General features: G+C 43.7%; 1 protein-coding gene and 1 pseudogene across 2 annotated transcripts; both read right to left on the bottom strand.

The window, feature by feature from the left end:
* Positions 1–3,615: 3,615 nt before the first annotated feature.
* On the bottom strand, positions 3,616–12,706 carry LOC148902290 (equilibrative nucleoside transporter 2-like). Of its 2 annotated transcripts, none has more exons than XM_088990695.1 (13): positions 12,464–12,706; positions 9,668–9,805; positions 9,514–9,595; positions 9,110–9,252; positions 7,677–7,816; positions 7,470–7,604; positions 7,271–7,368; positions 7,125–7,194; positions 6,440–6,639; positions 5,444–5,567; positions 5,272–5,357; positions 4,940–5,139; positions 3,616–4,806 (listed from the first exon to the last, which is right to left on the bottom strand). In XM_088990695.1, the coding sequence occupies exons 2-13, from the start codon at positions 9,697–9,699 to the stop codon at positions 4,695–4,697; spliced, it is 1,422 nt and encodes a 473-aa protein (XP_088846821.1). In that variant the 5' UTR covers positions 9,700–9,805; positions 12,464–12,706; the 3' UTR covers positions 3,616–4,694. The 2 variants fall into 2 exon arrangements, with proteins under 2 accessions (XP_088846821.1, XP_088846823.1); XM_088990697.1 differs by having other exon boundaries at positions 9,668–9,800.
* A 3,874-nt stretch (positions 12,707–16,580) lies between these two features.
* On the bottom strand, positions 16,581–19,191 carry LOC148902289 (intraflagellar transport protein 57 homolog pseudogene; annotated as a pseudogene).
* Between the last annotated feature and the right edge of the window lie 200 nt (positions 19,192–19,391).

Genomic DNA, 19,391 nt, shown 5'->3' with positions numbered 1-19,391 from the left:
ATTAATTATTAATATGGTGCATGGGCAGCCCGGTAGTCGAGTGGTTAGCACACCGGCTTCACAGTGCAGAGGTTGCCGGTTCGTGTCCTGGTCCGGCCTCCCTGTGTGGAGTTTGCATGTTCTCCCTGGACCCGCGTGGGGTTTCTCCGGGTTTCCTCCCACACTCCAAAAACATGCATGGCAGGCAGATTGACCACTCCAAATTGTCCCTAGGTGTGAGGTGTTGTATGTCTTTGTGTGCCCTGCAATTGGCTGGCAACCAATTCAGGGTGTCCCCCGCCTCGTGCCCGAAGACAGCTGAGATAAGCTCCAGCAACCCCCGCGACCCTAATGAGGAATAAGCGGGACGGAAAATGAGATGAGAATATGGTGCATTTAACTGCATTACCGCCAACAAGTTGTGTCCTTCCTTAGCAAGATAAATACGCTTCTGCCACCTTCCGGTGTGTGGTCAAACTGCACAGGCACTTCAAATACGTTTTCTTCTGGTCGTCATAAAGATGGAAACATTACAAAAGATTGTGTAGCTGGTTGTCAAAATTATATTAAAATATAACTCCACAGGCATATGTGATGTATTTTAACGAAATAATGTTGATAGAAATCTTGTCCAATCAAACTGGCATATAACTACACTGTAGTTATATGCCATATATGCATATACGTATGTAGTTATATGCCACTGGCGTTAGGTCATTACGTAGACTCTACGTCTTACGTGTATATACGCAAGAGTCTTACGTATATACACGGAAGTGAGTGAAGGCGATTCTGTTCGGCAGGTTACCCTCAAGGCTCAAGATGTCGGCACACCCCAAGAAAAGAAAAGTTGATAACGAACAACTCCGTGATTTGAAAGTCTGCGGTTATCCCACGTAAGAAGATGAGCAGCTGGGCGGTGTCACGTACATCGCAGCTCTTCTCATCCAAAGCCAGAGAAAAAAGTCACAGAAATTAAAGGTAAAGCAGTGTGCTTAGTCTGTGGTACACAGGTTGCTTTGTTTAAAGAATATAATTTGAATCGCCACTACACGACCAAGCATGAAGATAAATACAGAAATCTGTCTGGTGAACAGCGTGCAAGGGTGTCTGATGCATTGCTTGCAAAACTACAAACCCAACAAGGATGTCAGGACAATTAATGTCATTTCTCACAAAATCGCCAGAAAAAAATTGGGCATTTTCCGACGGAGAGTTTATTAAGGAGTCTTTATTGGACTCTCCTGCACTGATGTTCCCAGAGAAAAAGGGCGCGTTTGAGAACGTTTCACTCTCCCGACGCACTGTAACGAGGCGGATTGAGGACATCGCGGGAAATTTAGAGCTTCAGCTGTAGAACAGAGCGGCCGACTTTGACTTTTTTTCTCTGGCTTTGGATGAGAGCTGCGATGTTAGACAGTGTTAAAAATGAAACATGTCGTTGATGCTGTCACTAAAATAGTTAATTTCATCAGAGCGAGAGCTTTAAATCACAGACAGTTTGTTGCTTTGTTGGAGGAAAATGAGGCTGAACATGGTGACATAAAATATCACTGCACTGTTAGGTGGTTCAGCCTTGGCAAGGTTCTGAAAAGTGTCTGGGACCTGAGAGACCAGATTCAGGAGTTCTGTATTAGGAAAGGTCATGACATCCCAGGACTTTCAGATAACGACTGGTTGGCAGACCTCGGATTCGCTGTGGATGTGACTGCACTAATGAATGAACTAAATGTCAAAATGCAGGGCAAGGGCCTTTTTGTGCATGCGATGTACAGTGCAGTGAAGGCTTTCATGAGAAAACTGCAGCTTCTCTCAAGCCAAGTGAAGGTCAACATTCTGACCCACTTGCCAACACTTAAGGAAGCCAAAAGATCAGGTGATCACCTCCAAAAGTACTCAACCACGTTAGAAGCATTGCATGCAGTTTTCAAGGCGATTTCAAGATTTCAAAACTCTTGATAGTGAAATGCACATGGTTTTTTCTCCCTTCAACTGCAGTGTGGATGATGCACCAAGTGAAGTTCAGATGGAACTCATTGATCTGCAGTCTGACACACTCAGAGGACCGTAGTCCTCTTTGAATCAACCTATCATTGTGAACAGACATTCTCAGTTATGAAGTTCAACAAATCCAAACACAGATCCTCTATGAGTGATGACCACCTCTCAGCTGTCCTTCGGATAGCCACTTCAGACATTCCGCCAGATTTCAATGCCCTTGTTCAAGCCCAGAACAGACTGGATTATTCTCACTGAAGAGGTAACATGAGGTGGAAAACATGACAAGTTATTGTTTGTGGAGATTAACAAATTAAAAATAAATTGCACTGGTTCAATACTTGTTTTTCTTATTTAACCAATACACCACAATTTCACATAACCTAATATAAATATTTACAGAGTGCTTTATTCTTCTGATTATCGGTACCAGCTATTCAAAATATTTAATTTGAGAATTTACGATGAAAGAAAGTTGGTGGCCCTCTGACACAATTCAGGTTTCTCATGCGGCCCCTGATAAAAATTAATTGCCCACCCCAAATTGACGTTTTCCCCTTATGTTTTTTTTTTTCCCCTTATGTTTTTTTTAAATAATTTCAAAGAATGTCTGGCGTACTACAACTTTTATAGGTGAAAAAAATAAAAATAATTGTGAACCGATCTTACAAAGACCATTTGGGCTCAAATCCAGTTGGTTTCAACTGCTGGTCGGCAATGACAATGCTGCCCCGACCGTTACTATTGTCACGGCAAAAACAGCAAAATTAATCATCAATAGTATATTTATTTTTATCGCTGTGTATGGTCGGATTGATAAAAGCATAATGTGCACATGCTCGGTAAACTGTATTTCCGCTTCGATGAAAAGGTTTCTTCAGCCGTCATCTGTACTTCTTTGAAGGTGTCGGACGTTTTGCTTCTTATTCAAGAAACTTCGACAGCAAACTAAAGTCTTACTGGTAGTTTAGGCCCAATATATATATATCCCTACTGTCCAGACATGGCGGTGCCAGACTCTGCTACGATAGGTCCCTGCTCTGGGGTTGGGGGGAGCAGAGGACTACTCCCTGCAGCTCTACTGATTGTTCCTATTGTGCTGACTAATGACTGGCCTGATAGCCCCACTTCCACCGGTATCACCTCATCAGTATTCCTAATCCTATTTTGCCTAAGTAGGCTGTTGTACGAACTATCCAACGACTTCTTTAATCATTCGCAAACACTTGTGCTTTCCTCTTCAGAACTATTTGAATCATATTCATAACTGGATGAGTAACAAGAAAGGCTCTTTTCCAAATTTGAACTTTCTGAAGCAATTGTTTTGATTCTGGAGCAAGGCAGTTTGTGAAGGAGTATCCTAACGAGACGTGGTGAACTGGGGGCGGGACTTTCTGAATCTCTCCCAATTTTGAGCTCATTAGTGGCAGTTTTGGGCAACTTTAAATCATTTTTATTGGTCTTTTGTGTTTGACTAAGAATATCAGCCTGCATGTTTTGGGTATTTTAGATGCTATAAAACGTTTTTCTGATGTCAGTCAGGGAAAAAAAATGGTGTTGGTTGTCCTTTAAGCATGTGGGCAATCTTTCAAAATCAACAAAAGTCGCACCCCACGTGCCGTTGGAGACACAAGCAGGAACCTTTAAAAATCTTTTATTTACAGTCAAATGTGTTGAGTCAACGTGAGACGCGAGTTCCCTTGTGTAAGCCACAAGGTCCAATAAAAATGTACAGTACATAAACATAAAATGAAGAAACGAAGACTAGTTGCAATGCTTTTTTTAGGGGTGATTCTTCTCACCACTTTGAAATTGCTTCATAGAAAAAGGAGATATCCCCCGCCCCAAAAAATACAAACGAACATCTTAATGTTCTACTGAGAGAAAAGAAAGGCCTATAAGGCATTCAAACATCAGCCTGCATTGCATGTGAGGTACATTGCTGTGTAAGGACACAAATAAGCGTTGCTTAGTAGGCAAGTGCAGGTGAAAAATAAAGAAATTCGATACTGCGGGGGAAGAAAAAGTGCTATTCATATATTCACACCACAAATATAGTTTATCTAACGCGGTGATTGGGAATTGTCCAATTCCACTCAATCGGACTTCAAATTAATTTATTCAAGATTGACGTATCTTGTATTTTCGATCAATGCCGACGACATATAGAGTGCCCAATCGAACAAATAAACTTTTTTTCACTCGATGGCAGAAGTACACCGCCATCTTGTTTTATCGTCCTTTTGGAGGACATGTTGGAATGCTGAGCCTTCTTCTCACTTGCTCCAGTAGAGGGCAGCATTGCGCCTTCACAGAGGCCAAACGAGGGAGACGGAAGTTGTGATACTTTCAAATACAAAATTGCGGGAGAACGGCAAAACAAACAAACAAACAACATAAAGCAAACGCATACAAAAAAAGTAAATAAATAGTTCAAGAAACAATGTAAAAGCAGAACGCTCATTCCTATTGTACGTATACTAGTACCTTGACCTAAGAAGTTTAATTTGTTCTGCGACTAAGTTAGCAATTGTTCGAGCACTCCTCCTTACACCAGGGAGGCAACATTACACACGACTAGATGAAACGCTCTAAAAGATGCAACGAAAAAGTGCATCGGCGACCGCGGCTCTGGTCTATACTTGGAATTTGGACCACCCTCAAGTCAAGACACCGCTGTTCTCAGCCGTGTTTGTTTGTACATATTTTGCGAGGGACTACACAAGTTTTCGCAGAGGGAAGGACAGAGCGGCGCCGATGGACAGACCCAGAGCTAAGAAAAAGGTCATCAGGGATCCGGCGGTCTCCGCATCCTTGGCCTCCACCATCCTGACGACAAGGAGACAAAATTAGCCAAAACCGCCAGCCGTTTTGGGGCTGCTGTTAAGGAAGTGGTTACACGAATGTCACGGGATTGATTTGAAATGAGTCGGCAGAGTCGCTTCTGCTTTTTTTGACTCACTGTGGAGCGTAGGACATGGACAGGCAAACAAAGTATCCGCTGGAAATGGAGAATAATAACATGATGACAGTGAACCAGACGTCCGAGGCGAAGTAGACGGGCAGGAAGGTGCGATCCTGGACGTTACACAGCATCAGGAGTGGGATGAAGACCACTCGAGAGACCACCAGCACTGGGAAGAGACGTGACTCCTTGCGGGGCTGAAAAAAAAACCAAACATATTCTTTATTTGGATTCCAAAGGAGGAGAAACGCTCACGAACGCATGAATATCGCTCAACGAAGAGATGGCGGGGTTCTCATTAAACAATCAATCGATCATTTCAATCTCACCCAGCGTATCAAGGTGGTGATCGAGCGTCCGAGCCAGTCGTTGATGTTAAAAGTCAGGAAGCAGCACACGTTGATGAAATAACGTTCTGGGTAGAGAACAAATCACCATTGGACAGTTAAAAGTGACAATAAAACAACAACAAAAAACTAACCGTCAACAAAAAATTGATACCCCAGTTTCCAGGCAACGCTGTTTCGAAATCAGGGGACGACGTCCTGACGTCGACGGTGATGGCGGGAAACACAGAGAGTGTGACCGTGAAGACAAACGTCACACAAAACGCCATCACCCAAATCTGCCAAAAATCCAACAAAACAAATGAAATGTTTAGTCAGGTTAGTTTTTTGCCGACACCTACAGGACGCTCAGGACTTTTGAAAAAAGCGCTAAAGCTTTGAAAGGCAATTATAAATGAAATGTATTATTATTATTATTATTATAAGCCATGCCATGTTCTGTTGCATGCTAGCATTGGATGTTAGTATTCGGCTGGATAATTTTGTCAAGTCAGCTATTCGATGGTTTGGCTTCAGTGTTTGGAAAATTGCACGTATTAAGGTATGCCACATCTGTTTTAAAATCATTTTTTCTTTGTCAAATTTTGCAGCAAACGTCAAATGAGAAAGGACTAACGCACAGTTGTCAAAGTCAAGACCCGGGGGACCAAATCTGGCCTGCCACATCATTTTATCCAGTCCGCGAAAGCAAATCCAACTTGTGAAATTCCACCATGCTTACTAAAGTCCGAACCAAAATGTCAAATTGTCGTATGTAAACCATAACAGTCATTACTTTTTACGGCCCCCAAGAGGAAACCGTAACTACAATGTGGCCCATGGCATAAAAATAACTTTGACACCCCTGTGCCAGGGTTTTTGTCATTTTCACTCAAATTGCAGGACTTACAGAATATTGACTTTTCGGACTACATAAACATTCAATTCAGCGTAAGAAACCTTACTCTTCTTTCATCAGAAAAAAAGAGTTAATACCTAAGTTATATGGGTCTGGAGTTACCTGAGCTTGAAATGGGGGCAGATGTACAACATACAAATGCTGCCCCTTGTGGAAGGGAAAAACATTGCCAGAGGTCTGGACATAGGACATAACTTTTGGGATCAACCGAAGTTCATGGCTTTCCCCGTTGAGAATCCCGTCAACGCTCACCTTCTTGAAGACCTCGATGATGGAGGCTTTCTCTTGCTTTGTTTCCACCGGCCTCTCGGACAGAAAAGCCTCTTTGCTCCTGTCCCGCCGGGCCGCGCCCTCTCCTTCCTCCGACCCGCCATCTTTGTTTGGGCCGCCGGCCACCGAGCCGTTTGCGAGGCCGCCGTTGAGCTTGCTGTTTTCCACCGCCGTACTCTCCGCTTGACAACACACACAGACGGCACAGAGAATGTGACACGCACAGCGGTCCGGTCTAAACAAATGGCGCCTTTGTTGGACCGCCGCCACGGCTACACGCTCTAATGAGATAATGGCTCTGAAATTGATTAAATTTCACAGTGAATGAGGGACCCAATGGCGGCCTTAAGTAGTTAAGTCAACGCAGGCGAATGCAGGCGATCGAATGCGTGCAACCTCCTTTCAAGGTCGGTCACATTGCAGACACCTTTATGAATGATAACGGTAAAGTTTTTGTGTCGTCATTTGATACGTATTGTATTGACAATACGTATCGATTGATATAGCGCTTTAACAACAGCTGAAGCTGTAACAAAGCGCTTAACATAGACAACTATCATATACTGGTAATAAAGCAGTGACAAAGATAGTAGAAAGCACCAGGGAGTAAAACTAAGATCAAGTCGGAATCATGCTGAGTCAAATGAAAACATCTGAAAGCACTCACCCTGTAGCAGCTCAACCGTGGCGCCGGGCTCATATTTAACGCTCTTCTTGAGGTAATATTGAGCAAATTCCTATGCATAGATGACCTTTTAATTTTCACAAATGGGGGGAAAAATGTGGACTGGACCCCGCGCTGCAAATACTGACCAAGCGAGGCAGGAGCAGATAGCAGAAAAGTGTCACCAGGGTGCCAACGCACGGCGTGATGAAGTAGCCCAGCGCCGCCGAATCAGGTTTCGCGTCACCTGAGGGACAAGGGGGTAGGTTTAGCGTGCCGATGACACCCTGCGACGGACGTTCCCTTTTTTATTAGCGGGCAACCGGAAGGATATACGTGGGCGCTTACTAGCATTGGCCAACAGCATGGCCATGGCGGCAAAGGTTCCAGCCAGGCCTTGGCCGCTCATGAAGATGGCGCTGTACTTTTGGGGGAGCATGCCCACCAGGCCAAAGAGACTTCCTTGCAGCACGGCGCCGAAAGCTGCGGGAGGTGAGTCACGGATCAGCTTTTTTCGTGGGCCGTGCACAAAAAACAATGTCGGCCGTCGCTTACAGTTGATGAACCAGATGATCGCCATGGTGACGGAGAAGAAGCGGTCGGTGTCCATTTCCACTTTCACCAGCACGGCGGTGAGGACAAAGAGCAGCAGGATGAAAACCAGGCTGCCGGCAATGCGCACGGCTTCAGATATCCTGGGTTGTATGGCAAAAATGGTGTCAAACTTGAAGCCCGGGGGTCACGGTGGATCCATGTTATCATTGTATGTGGTCCACTAAAGCAGGGGTGTCAAAGTTATTTTTGGCCGCAGGCCACGTTGTAATTACGGTTTCCTCTCGGGGGCCGTTGTTTGTTTAATTCCCTCCACATATTACATATACAGCGCACAACAAATTAATGAATAACTAGTTGTCAAATTTGAAGTAAAAAATAATGACTGTTATTGTGGTTTACATGGGACAAATGGAAATTTTGCTCTAGACTTTAGCAAGCATCATGGAATTTCACAGGGTGGATCCGCTTTCGCGGGCTGAATAAAATGATGTGGCGGCTAGATTTGGCCCCCGGGCCTTCACTTTGACACCTGTGCACTAAATCAAATCCAGTGTCTGGACTAACACAATCGGCCGCAGTATATGAGGAAACCGTCATTTGACGGTCAGGAAATGAAGTTACGAATAAGTCCAACCCCAACATTAAAAGATGCCATTTTACCATGAAAGTGAAAAGTCATCATGTTATTTTCAAGCTCATTTTGGAATTTAATGTGGAAAATAAGTGCTTCCATTTCAGCATGGTTTGGATCACGGATAATCTATTGATTATTTGTTGATTAATCAATTAATTGGGGCGCACGTGGATCAAGAGCAATTCGCACACCGAGGGAAAACTTAGAGTCTGCGGTACATGTTTTTGGGAGGAAACCGGCATTCCCGCAGAAAATGAACACAAGCACAGACAGAACTTCGCAATAGTAGACCGGAGACAGAATCCAACCCTGTACCTCTGCACTATGAAGCAGACGTGATAACCAGTTCACACCCGTGTAACTACAAACATTTATCCAGTGCAAAAAAAAAAAAAAAAAAAAAGATGAGCCTAAACATTTAATGTGAATGATTTTCTAGTTGTGATAAAATGAAATTATTTCATGTTGCACCATTCCAAGAAAATAGTCATGCGGATGGCAAATTCTAAGCCACGCCTAAAATTGCACTTTGACCTTTTTTTTCAGGTACCCAGTCAACATTTCAGTCCCGTCACAGCTTGCCGTTCTCCGACCGAGTGCTGAGTGCGGAAAAAAAACAAACATTATCTGAGCCACCTGAATATTTCTGTGACTTTTCCTGTCTTTCTGGGTGAACCTGCTGATGACACTCACGGCAATAATGAGCAGGAATATTAATTCCTGACATTTATGAGTGTGAATCACGTCCGCCACATGCACGAGCGGCGCTTAAAAACCACCAACCGAGCGAGCGACCGACCTCTGGTAGAGGATGGAGTTGAGCAAGGTGAAGAGCAGCAAGGGCAGCTGGGACAGCAGGGTCATACAGCTGTTGAAGTATTTGCTGTTGCTGTTCTCGCTGCCGTCTGTGACGTTGGACGCGTTCAGGCGCCCTTGGAAATACTGCAGGCAGGGAAAAAGAAAACATTAACAAAAAGGGAAATTGACACTGCAGAAAGGAAGTGCTGCCAACTCGCGATGATATGAGTGAGCCGCTGAAAAACAATTTGCGGTGCGAAAAGCCAGTTGTGGGTGATGGGAAAAGAAAACAAAGGCAACACACAGAAAAAGATGACGGGGTTGATCAAAATGGCACCCTCTTTGCCTTTGTTTTTATACACACACAGACGCACACAGGCACACACACACCCCGGACCCGCTTACCAATGAGGCAGTCATGAAGAAGTTCCACGGTAGCAGCGTCCCCAAACCCAGAATGAAGAAACACATTGCCACAAAGTAGCCCCTGTAACATAATACCAAATATCCAGTTGAAGAAAGTGCAATTTATCCGAGTGCAAATAAAATTCCATCTCACCAGTCGGAAGGAGCATCTTTCCGTTCCTTCATTCTCGCTAAGGGGTGTTCTTGCCAAGCTAACGGTCAAAAGGCAAGGAGTTGTCAGCGCAACGGTTCCAAAAAACAGTCACTTGGGTTTTCACCTCTTAACACTGCACTGCGGGAGGACAAAACGGAGTTTTCCATGTGTGTATCATGAATGAAAAGTGCTCAAAAGTACAGATATATCGGCCGTTAAAGGCGTGGCAGCAGCATTTATCCAACCGCACCGTTGCAAAGTGCTGCCCTGATACAACCCTGCTCCTTTGGGACGGCACATCCCGGAGGAAATGAGAAGCTATGTTCAGATAAGGTAGCCCACAACATCACATGGTCAGAAGTTACTTAAGGAAGAAGAAGTAAATGATTGTTAAGAAATGGCGTGAAGATAGAAGGGTGGCATTATAAAATGTCATGTGAAGCTTAGGAAGGAATAAAATTGGTGTTTGCTGGGAGGAAGGAGAAATGACACATGGAAGGATGTTGGGGTACCGAAATAAAAAGCAGCTGTTCGAGTGAGCAGAGGAAATTAGTTCAGGAAAAAATAATAGAAAATCCAAGACTAAAAAAATGATGCGAAAGAAGGACGCGAGTACAAAAGGAGAAGGTCATTAGCAAACGATGGATGAAAGAAGTCTAAGAAAAAAATGTCTGGAAGAATGAACTTCTTTTCCTTTCGGCTTTTCCCTACAAGGGGTCGCCACAGCAAATCAGTGTCCTCCATCTTTAGAGGTTTGATCCGCATGTTTGTTTTGGCCAAGCTTTTACGTCGGATGCTCTTCCTGACACAACCCTCTGTATTTATCCGGGCTTGGGACCGGCACAAGAAGACTTATGTCCCTTTGTGGCTCAGCTTTGTGGCTCAGCTCCCAAACACAAAATGATCATTGGCACAGCAACATTCAAAAAAGCAAAAACTATACTCACCATTTGATGACAAAACGCACACAATGGAAGGAAAATTATATTTAATTTTGGCCCAGATAAAAAGTTAATCTTCATAGCCTCGAAGCACCGAGTGAGTACACTGAGTGATTTGCTACTTACAACACCACAACCACATCAGTGCTCAGAACACGTCCTCTCAGTTCGACGCCCACCGATTCATTGCTTAGTGTTATTTCCCCGTACGGTTGTCTTTGGACTTTTTTTTGAAAGGGGGGTTTAAGGGGGGTACTATGAGAAATTTGTCAGCGTTTCGTAAATCTTTTGCGGGGACGTGAAAAAAAACTACAGTGAGACCTCAACTTACAAACACCTTATCTTACAAACTTTTCGTCTTAAGAACGTCAAATTTATGAAAATTAAACCTTATAATAAGCACTATTATAAGGCGGAGTGATCTTCGGCGGAAGCACATGACCGAACAGCGCTCCAGCCGGCGCTACTTTCCACACCCCTTCTCATTGTATGCACACGTCGATCGCCTACTTGGAGCTTTTTGCTGATAATTTTACTATGATGGGACCGAAAAAAACACCACAGGCTCGTGTTCAGCCCAAGAAGACACAAAATAAAATCACCGTCGCTGAGAAGAAGGAGATAATTGAAAAACACGAACGAGGTGTGCGTTTGGATTGGATTTGCCTTTATTAGTCTCACAGTGGAGAAATTTACATTTCACAGCAGCAAAGTTTGTGTGATTTAGTGGCCGTGCACGGCTATGCTAAGTCAACAATTGCTCCCATTCTCCGGAACAGAGAAGCCATCAAACAAAACTTCTGTCAATTTGGATTCACGAAAAGCAGCTATCCGGCGACAGCGTGAGTAAAGCTATTTTATGCGAGAAAGCATGGCTAATTCACGCCGATATCGCCATGCGCCAACCTGGAAGTTCGGTGCTTATTGAGGATTTTAAAGCCAGTAACGGATGGTTCGAGAACATCTGAGGAGGAGGAGAAGGCAATGTTGGCAACGTGGAATGATGTGCAGGCCTTTACCGAACAGTTCCATCCAGAAAAGAAAGGCTATGACAATCATCAACATGATGAACGATAATGTGATGCCTCAGCTTCGTAAGACCTTACAAGTCAGAAAGCAACAGGTGTCAATTAAGAGGTTTTTAATTAGCAAAAATGATGCGGAGTCTCCCAAAAAAAAATAAGAGAAGTCACACCAGAGGTTAAGTTAGCAACAGTCCATAAGCCATCAACGACCATCAAAAAGGTAAATAAAACTTTATTTTACAGCACAGTTTATTTCTTTAATTGCAGCCCTCGTGTAATGTGCCTCTCTGTGTGACTTTATGATACAATGCAGTGTATTTCCTTTCATTACAATACAATAGCACATTTATTATACATAGAATAAGGTATGTTGTGTGTACGTAGTTTTAAGGCTTATTTAGTTAAAAACTATATTTTATGGAAACCCAGGAACGGATAATTCCCATTTTAATGGTTTCCTATGGGATTTTTTTTGAGATACACACTTTTCGCCTTACACACTCTGTCTGGGAACCAATTAAGTTCGTAAGTTGAGGTCTCACTGTATAAGCATTTCAAGGCCAATGTTTGCCCTATCCCAGTTCACATCGGCCGATCGGGGGTCCAGGATACAAGATAATCGTTGCTGTGCATTTGCTATTAGCACACCTGTTGGGTGAACTCAGACACGCATTTTCGTTCGTAAGATAATTGTAAGAAAACAACCCTATTAGACGTAACGTGAAACGCGTGGGCCATCGCTAAGGTTTAACGACCACATTTTTATGAGGGAAAACGTCATTTGATTTACGTTACGCGGGTTTGTTGCGTCGGAATGGAAAGGCGCTTACTTGAGAAAACGCGTGGAGTCACTTCACTCAGCCGTCTCGCAGAAGATGGAGACGCGAACACATCCACAAAAATGCTTCCTTTAATTTCTTCCGCGTTTTGTTGCGTCGCGGCAGGCACTCGATGTTGTTTTTGGCTTACAAAAACAAACCCGCAAAGACAAACAAAAGGCCAACCGCTCCTTTTCCGCGCATCGTTTGAAGGGAGCACGAGCGCCAAGATCACTTTTGGTTGCGAGCACTTCCGATATTACGTCACTTTCCACGTGCGTCACAGTGGCGTCATCATACCGCGCTGTCACTTTGTATTATTCTGTATATGCACAGTAAAGTATTAATAAAGTGTTGTTTTTTTTCTTTGAGGTGTAATTTGAGTTCGTCAACTACGATTTCGTTTTAAAAAATATCCAGAGGCCACCAGGTATATTCTGGTCAATTTCGAAATGGGATTTACAAGGAGAAAATGAGTTTTTAATGTCCAGAATAATTACGGATTAAATTCAGAAATTTGGCAAATGTTGATGAATAATATCAAGTTATTTGTACATCATAGGTTACGTTTACTGCCAAGCAAAAAATACCGGAAATAATTATTTTTGTTCATTACTTTCCTTTACGAAAGTGCAGCAGAAGAGTTGACTCCAAATTACAATGCGAGCAATGGGGGGTGGGGTGGGGGTGACGAAAAGAAATTTCAAAATTGTGAAGAGCAACAGCTTTGACCATAACTTTAATTTCATTGCACTTGAAGCGAAATGCATGTACAAATTTTGGACACATAAAGAGTTTGATGTTTCTCTTTATTCGTAAATTGGTTAGTTATCCGCTGTCAGATCCCACAGAGCTTAATCGTGGCGTGGAGTCTAGCAAGGCGTGCTGTGGGGTCTTCGTCCGACGCTGTGGGGCTTCTCTGCGAGTCTGTGTGTGTGTGTGTCTGTGCCCGCGGACTGCACTATTTATATACGTCAGGCTGAGATGCACTTGAAAGACGTCAAAGGTGCAAACTTGAAAGGCGCACTTCAAAGGTACACGTCAGCGACGCGGTGCGCACGTTGACGCCACACACATCAGAATTAGAATCAGAATACCTTTATTCGTCCCGCAATGGGGAAATTTGCAGTCCACAGAAGCAATTGAAGAGGGATGGGGTTGGGGTGGGAGTGAAAGGATAGAAAACAAGATATTCTAAGCATAACAAAATAAAAATGTCAACTGTATACTGTGTAAATGTAGATGTGCAAAAACCGTTCTATAAACAAGACTGTACATAGTGCAGAATCAAGAAATGCATTTAGATATATTGCAACAACCCATATATCTAAATGCATTGACAAATGACAAAATGTCATTTCTCCCTGATGCCCTGCCTCCCAAATTTTTGTTGTTCCTTCCTCGATTTGGTTCTCCACTACTCCTTGACAGGATCTCTGGTGGGGGTTGCTGAAATGTGAGGAGGGGAGCAAGAACCAGAGAGGCGTTTGCAAATACAGTGATATCTTGGATCACAAATTGAATTGGTTCCTAGACAGTGTGTAAGGCGAAAAGTGTGTATCCCAAAAAATAATTTCCCATAGGAAACCATTAAAACGAGAATAATCCATTCCCAAGTCCCCACAAAACATAATTTTATACTTTCTAATTTTCAAAGCCTTAAAGGACAACCGACGTCTCCGGACAAGTTGTGTCCATAATTTGTAAAATGGATTCAAATGACTTCTACTGAGCGTATTTTACAAAGATTCCACCGCATAGCTATATTTTATGTTTTAAGACTCGCACTGAATATTCCGGAAGTCTTGTTTTTGATTTGGTGACGAGTCCGTACGTGACGTCACTGAAGGAACGCCCCTGACCGAAAAAAAAAGGACACATTGTAGCAGTCCTTCCATCACGTCAATGCATTTTGCTGTGCTTGCTTGGTCTGAAAACCTCGTGTTGCACCAGAAAGAGCCAGGAGAGGGCGTCCAAGCTCCATGTAAAGAATTTATCAGCCTGTGGAAACGGGCTGATTAATTCCTCACAGGAGCTCGGTGGCCATTTTCTGCCTCTTTTTGGGTGAGACCCCCCCAATGTTGCCTCAAAATGGCATGGAATAAATTCTTTAATCGATTGCAAACATGTATGCTTTCCTCTTCAGAACTATTTGAATCATATTCATAACTGGATGTGTAACAAGAAAGCATATTCTCCGAATCTGAAGCCATTGTTTTGATTCTCCAGCAATGCAAGACGTCTTGGCGTGACATCATGAACTGGGGGCGGGACTTTCTGAAAATGCCCAATTCGCAGCTAAATTTTTTGCAGATTTTGGACACTTCAAGTCATTTTTATTGGTGTTTTGCATTTGAATAAAAATATCATACTGCGTGTTTTGGGTATTTTAGATGCTATAAAACGTTTTTCGGATGTCAGTTAGGAAACAAAAAAGTGACGTCGGTTGTCCTTTAATACGCCACAAAATCTACAATTTTTAATGTATAATAAATGTGCTGTTATTATAATTAAAGAAATAAACTGTACTGTATAATAAAGTCATTTACCAGCCAACCCAGCTAAACAGAACACAATTGATGAGGAACTAGATAAAATTATCACAGAGAAAGCAGACAACGGATCATTCCTCAAGATGATGAAAGAAGGTTACGTTCCGCATCAATTGTTTAATGCTGAGGAAACCGGCCACTCCATTCCATCAAGCCATCAACGACCATCACATCATGACTGGCTGCCATTTTGTTCTTAGAAGAATGGGCTCATTCGCGAACGACACATCACTCATTGAGGCAGCTCCGTGTGTATCCTGAAAAAAGTTCATATGCCAAGGTAAAATGTTCATAAATTTTAACGTTCGTAAACCGAAAAGTTCGTAAACCAAGGGGTTTTTAAACCGAGGTATCACTGTACTATAATGGGATTGAACCAAATACTGTTGTGTGCTGTCTATACGTGTTCCTACCCAGTAATTTTCATTTTTAAAATTGATTCTAATTTCTGGAAGATACATGCTAATTTCCAAAAGGGCAACTTTGCAGTTGCAGATTTGTTTTTTTTAATAATGCATGACTTTGGGGCCTGAACAGGCACAAAAAATAAACAAATTAAAAATCTAAAATATTTTTTGTACACACATTGGGCCTGGGGAACAGTTTGACATTTTAAAAGTCGCATTCACAATGACAAAAAAAAATAATTCTCTCAACCAAACCCTTCTAACACCTACGTTAAACAAAGGCAGAGATCTCCATCTTGAGGTTACATGTTATACAACAGGTGTCAAAGTCAAGGCCCGGGGGCCAAATCTGGCCCGCCACATTTTATTCAGCCCACGAAAGCAAACCAAACTTGTGAAATTTCATGATGCTTGCCAGTCTGAACAAAAAAATCAAATTGGCGTATATAATAACAATAAATATCAATAATAACAGTCATTATTTTTTAATTCAAATTTGAATTTTGTTATGCGCTTTACATGTAATATGTGGAGGGGACGAAGCCTTCGAATGGCTTCCCCAAATTCATAACATCCCTGCGGGAAAAAATTACTGACACTCTTGCGTTATATGTTAGTATTTAGCTCGCTGACTTTTGTTCGCTGAAAATTTCGCTTCATTGTTTGAACATTTGATGTTATAACATAATAATAATAATACATTTCATTTATAAGCGCCTTTCAAAACTCTCAATGACACTTTATAGTTGAACATACAATGTTTAATTCTCATTTATGTGTCAAGTTTGACAGTAAACTTCAACCGGGATAGGAATTCAAATTGGGTAGGAAGAGGGAAGATATTTTCACATGGTCGATTTTTCAGCTTTTTACCTTTTGTGGGTGAAACTGGATTATTATATGTGATAAATGGGAGGTTCACTGTAACTGTGTTTGGCAAAGAAGAACAAAATTCAAGGATTTTTAAGGCTAAATTGTGACGAGATTATCTTATGTGACAAGATACCTTGTCTCCCAAAAAGTTGGGCATCACTGGTTGATATACATTAATATAATGTAAAGTTGCCAGAGTTTGGTTTTTAAAACCAGTTTGCACGAATGAAGGAAATACCCAAGTTCCTCCTCGTCCACTCCCAAACATAAATAAATCAGGCGTTTCTCAAGGAAGTTTCAAGAATCCCAAGTCCACGTGTGTGCCCGGTGCGAAAAACATGCCCGCTCCGAAAAGACGGCGGCGTGCGTGTCCCGTAAACTGTTGCGTTTCTTCATCTGCAGACGTTGACTGGCGATCATTTTCTCCAACTGTACCATCTCCTGCTTCTGCGTGGCCATGCAGCGCTTGATATTGACGAGGGGAGCGCCGTCGGACACGCTGCTGTTCCTCTCCTCCGTCTCCTGCTTCACCCTCTTCAGCTCTTCGTCCATCTCGGCCAGGACGCGCGCCTTCTCCGTCAGTCCCTCGCTGGCTTGCCTGTATTGTTCCTTGACCTGGCCCAGTTGAGCCTGAGCATTACGGTAGTCCTGGATCAAGTGCTCCAGCTGGTTGTTGATGTACTTCTCCCGACTGCGGACCTTCTCCAAGGTCTTACCGATGTCCTCCTGGAGTTTCTCCAGATAGCCTTTGGCCTCTTTGAAGGAGGACGAGATACCGTCGCGGTGCCGGTGCATCTGCTCCACGTGGATCCTCCAGTCCTTGTTGTCATTCTTGACGGTGACTTTGAGCTGCGGCAGTACCCGTTCCACTTCCAGGTACCACTCGGCCGCGTCCACCATGGACTGCAGGATCTCCGTGTTGACGCAGGACATCTTGGCTTCGGGCTGAGCGCTTCGTAATTTCAAGGCCTCCAGGTCAACAGCGTGCTCCTCGTCATCGTCCAGCTCCTCCATCACCTCCTCCTCAACGTTCGGCTCGAGGTCTTCCTCCACCGCAAACGCTTCCTCCGAGTCTTCGATGGCGTACTTGGGACTCCCGAAAGCAAAGCCCCTCTTCTTCAGCGCCTCTTCGGCTAGCCTGTCCAATACAAAGCACACATACTCGCCCGAGCCCGACAGGAGTTTGGAGGGCGGAAAGTCCACTCGGACACCAAACGCCCGCAGTTCGGCGAGAATGTCCGACATGGTGGCGCTGGGTTCGCCGTACTCCACGCGCTCGTCGAACGGCCTCCCCGCCGCATTGATAAGCCACGCCGCAATGATGGTGAACATGTAGAACTGCTCTCCCGGGTTGGACTCCAGGTAGGGACTGGAGACAAAGTAATGGCGGGTCAGGTTCCGCATGTTGTGCTTGTCCAGGACTTCGTCTTGGTAGTTTAAAATGTGCAGCTTGTCCAGCAAACGCTCCATGGCCACGAAGGCCTGGTAGGCTGCTCCGGGTCCGCGGTGATCCTCGTCGCCGCGGCGGTGGTGTGCCATGTGTGCACCCGGAGCACAATGGATCCGCTTGGCTGGTGTTGATCGAAGGGAAGAGAAAAGGCCTGTCATCTCTGTTCCGAAGTGGCAAGCTGTCGCCTTGTTGCGATGTTTACAGAGCGGTTGTCATCTCTGTGGAGAGGGGTTGCCGCCGCACTGCGCTGATGTCATCAAAGTGCTTGTCGTCTCTGTTGACAAGTGTTGTGTGGGCCGCTGTTTATGATGTCACGGCGATTGTTGCCTGGAACTGCAGCAGGTGAGCTGCGGGAAGTCACACAGTTGGTGTTAGCTAGCAGCTATGCTAGAATGACAGTTATATGAGGTTATTGTTTTTACGCTTTTAGACTACGCAATTAATTATCTTTTTTCATAGTTGTGTTGTGTGGGCTGCGGTTTATGATATCAACGTGCTTGTTGTCTGGACTTGCGGCAGTTGAGTGGCAGGGAATCACCGGGAGTGTGTTAGCTAGCAGCTATGCTGTAGGCCTTGTTATTTATCGTGATTGTTTTTCCACTTTAAGAGTATGCACTTCATTCCTTTTATCAAAGTCGTGTTATATGGGCTGCGTGTTGGGTCCAAATGTTGCAATTAAAGGATAATGACTTGATTGGATGAAAAACCAGGCAGTAACAAGAAAGGAGACAGAAAGGTTATTTAATCTTTGAGACAGAATGAGACCTGTTGCTCCCATCATGATGGCGGTTCAGTTGGCAACACAAGAAGAATGCCTTGTGCTTGTGCAAGAGCATTTATTAACATCGGTCAGATGTAATGTGGTTTGAGAGAGCCTATCAACTACAGGCTCAGGGCTGAGACGAAGAAAGTTACAAAGAAGAATGAAAAGAATGAAACGATGTTTTCAATATGTACGTAATGGATTATTTTATTACTGCGGTTTATGATGTCACAGCACTTGTTGGGTGGATTAGTGGCAGTTGAGTGGCGGGAAGTCACTGGGTTGGAGTTAGCTAGCAGCTATGCTGTAGTAGCGCTAGTTACTTGAAGTGGTTATCTTTGCGTTGAGTGGCAGAAAGTCACAGAGACTGTGTAAACTAGCAGCTACGCAGTAGCACCTATTTGTAGTGATTGTTTTTGCGCTTTTAGAATACGCAGTTCGTTTCTTTTATCATAGTTGTGTTGTGTGCGCTGCTGTTTATGATGTCACAGTGCTTATTGAGTGGACTAGTGGCAGTTGAGTGGCAGGAAGGCACCAAGTTGGTGTGAGCTAACAGCTACGCACTAGCACCTATTATTTGATGATTGTTTTTGCGCTTTAAGTACATAGTTCATTTATTTTATCATTGTGTTGTGTGGACTGCTGTTTATAATGTCACAGTGGCACCTGTTGGCTGTACTTGTGTCAGGTTGAGTGGCGGGAAGTCATTGAAACGGTGTTAGATAGCAGCTACGCTGTAACGCCCATTTCTTGAAGTGGTTGTTTTTGCGCTTTGAGAGTACGCAGTTTATTTCTATTATCATCGTTGTCTTGTGTGGGGTTTTCTTTATGATGTTCCATCGACTGTTGGCTGGAGGTTGATTGGCGGGAAGTAGTCAAAATGGTGTTAGCTAAC

This window comes from Hippocampus bargibanti, linkage group LG02 (genome assembly GCF_051943395.1).
Source record: "Hippocampus bargibanti isolate YZ-2025 linkage group LG02, ASM5194339v1, whole genome shotgun sequence".
NCBI classification, from domain to species: Eukaryota; Metazoa; Chordata; class Actinopteri; order Syngnathiformes; family Syngnathidae; genus Hippocampus; species Hippocampus bargibanti.
Note: the sequence above shows the minus strand (reverse complement) of the source record. Positions and strands in the feature narration are given on the sequence as shown.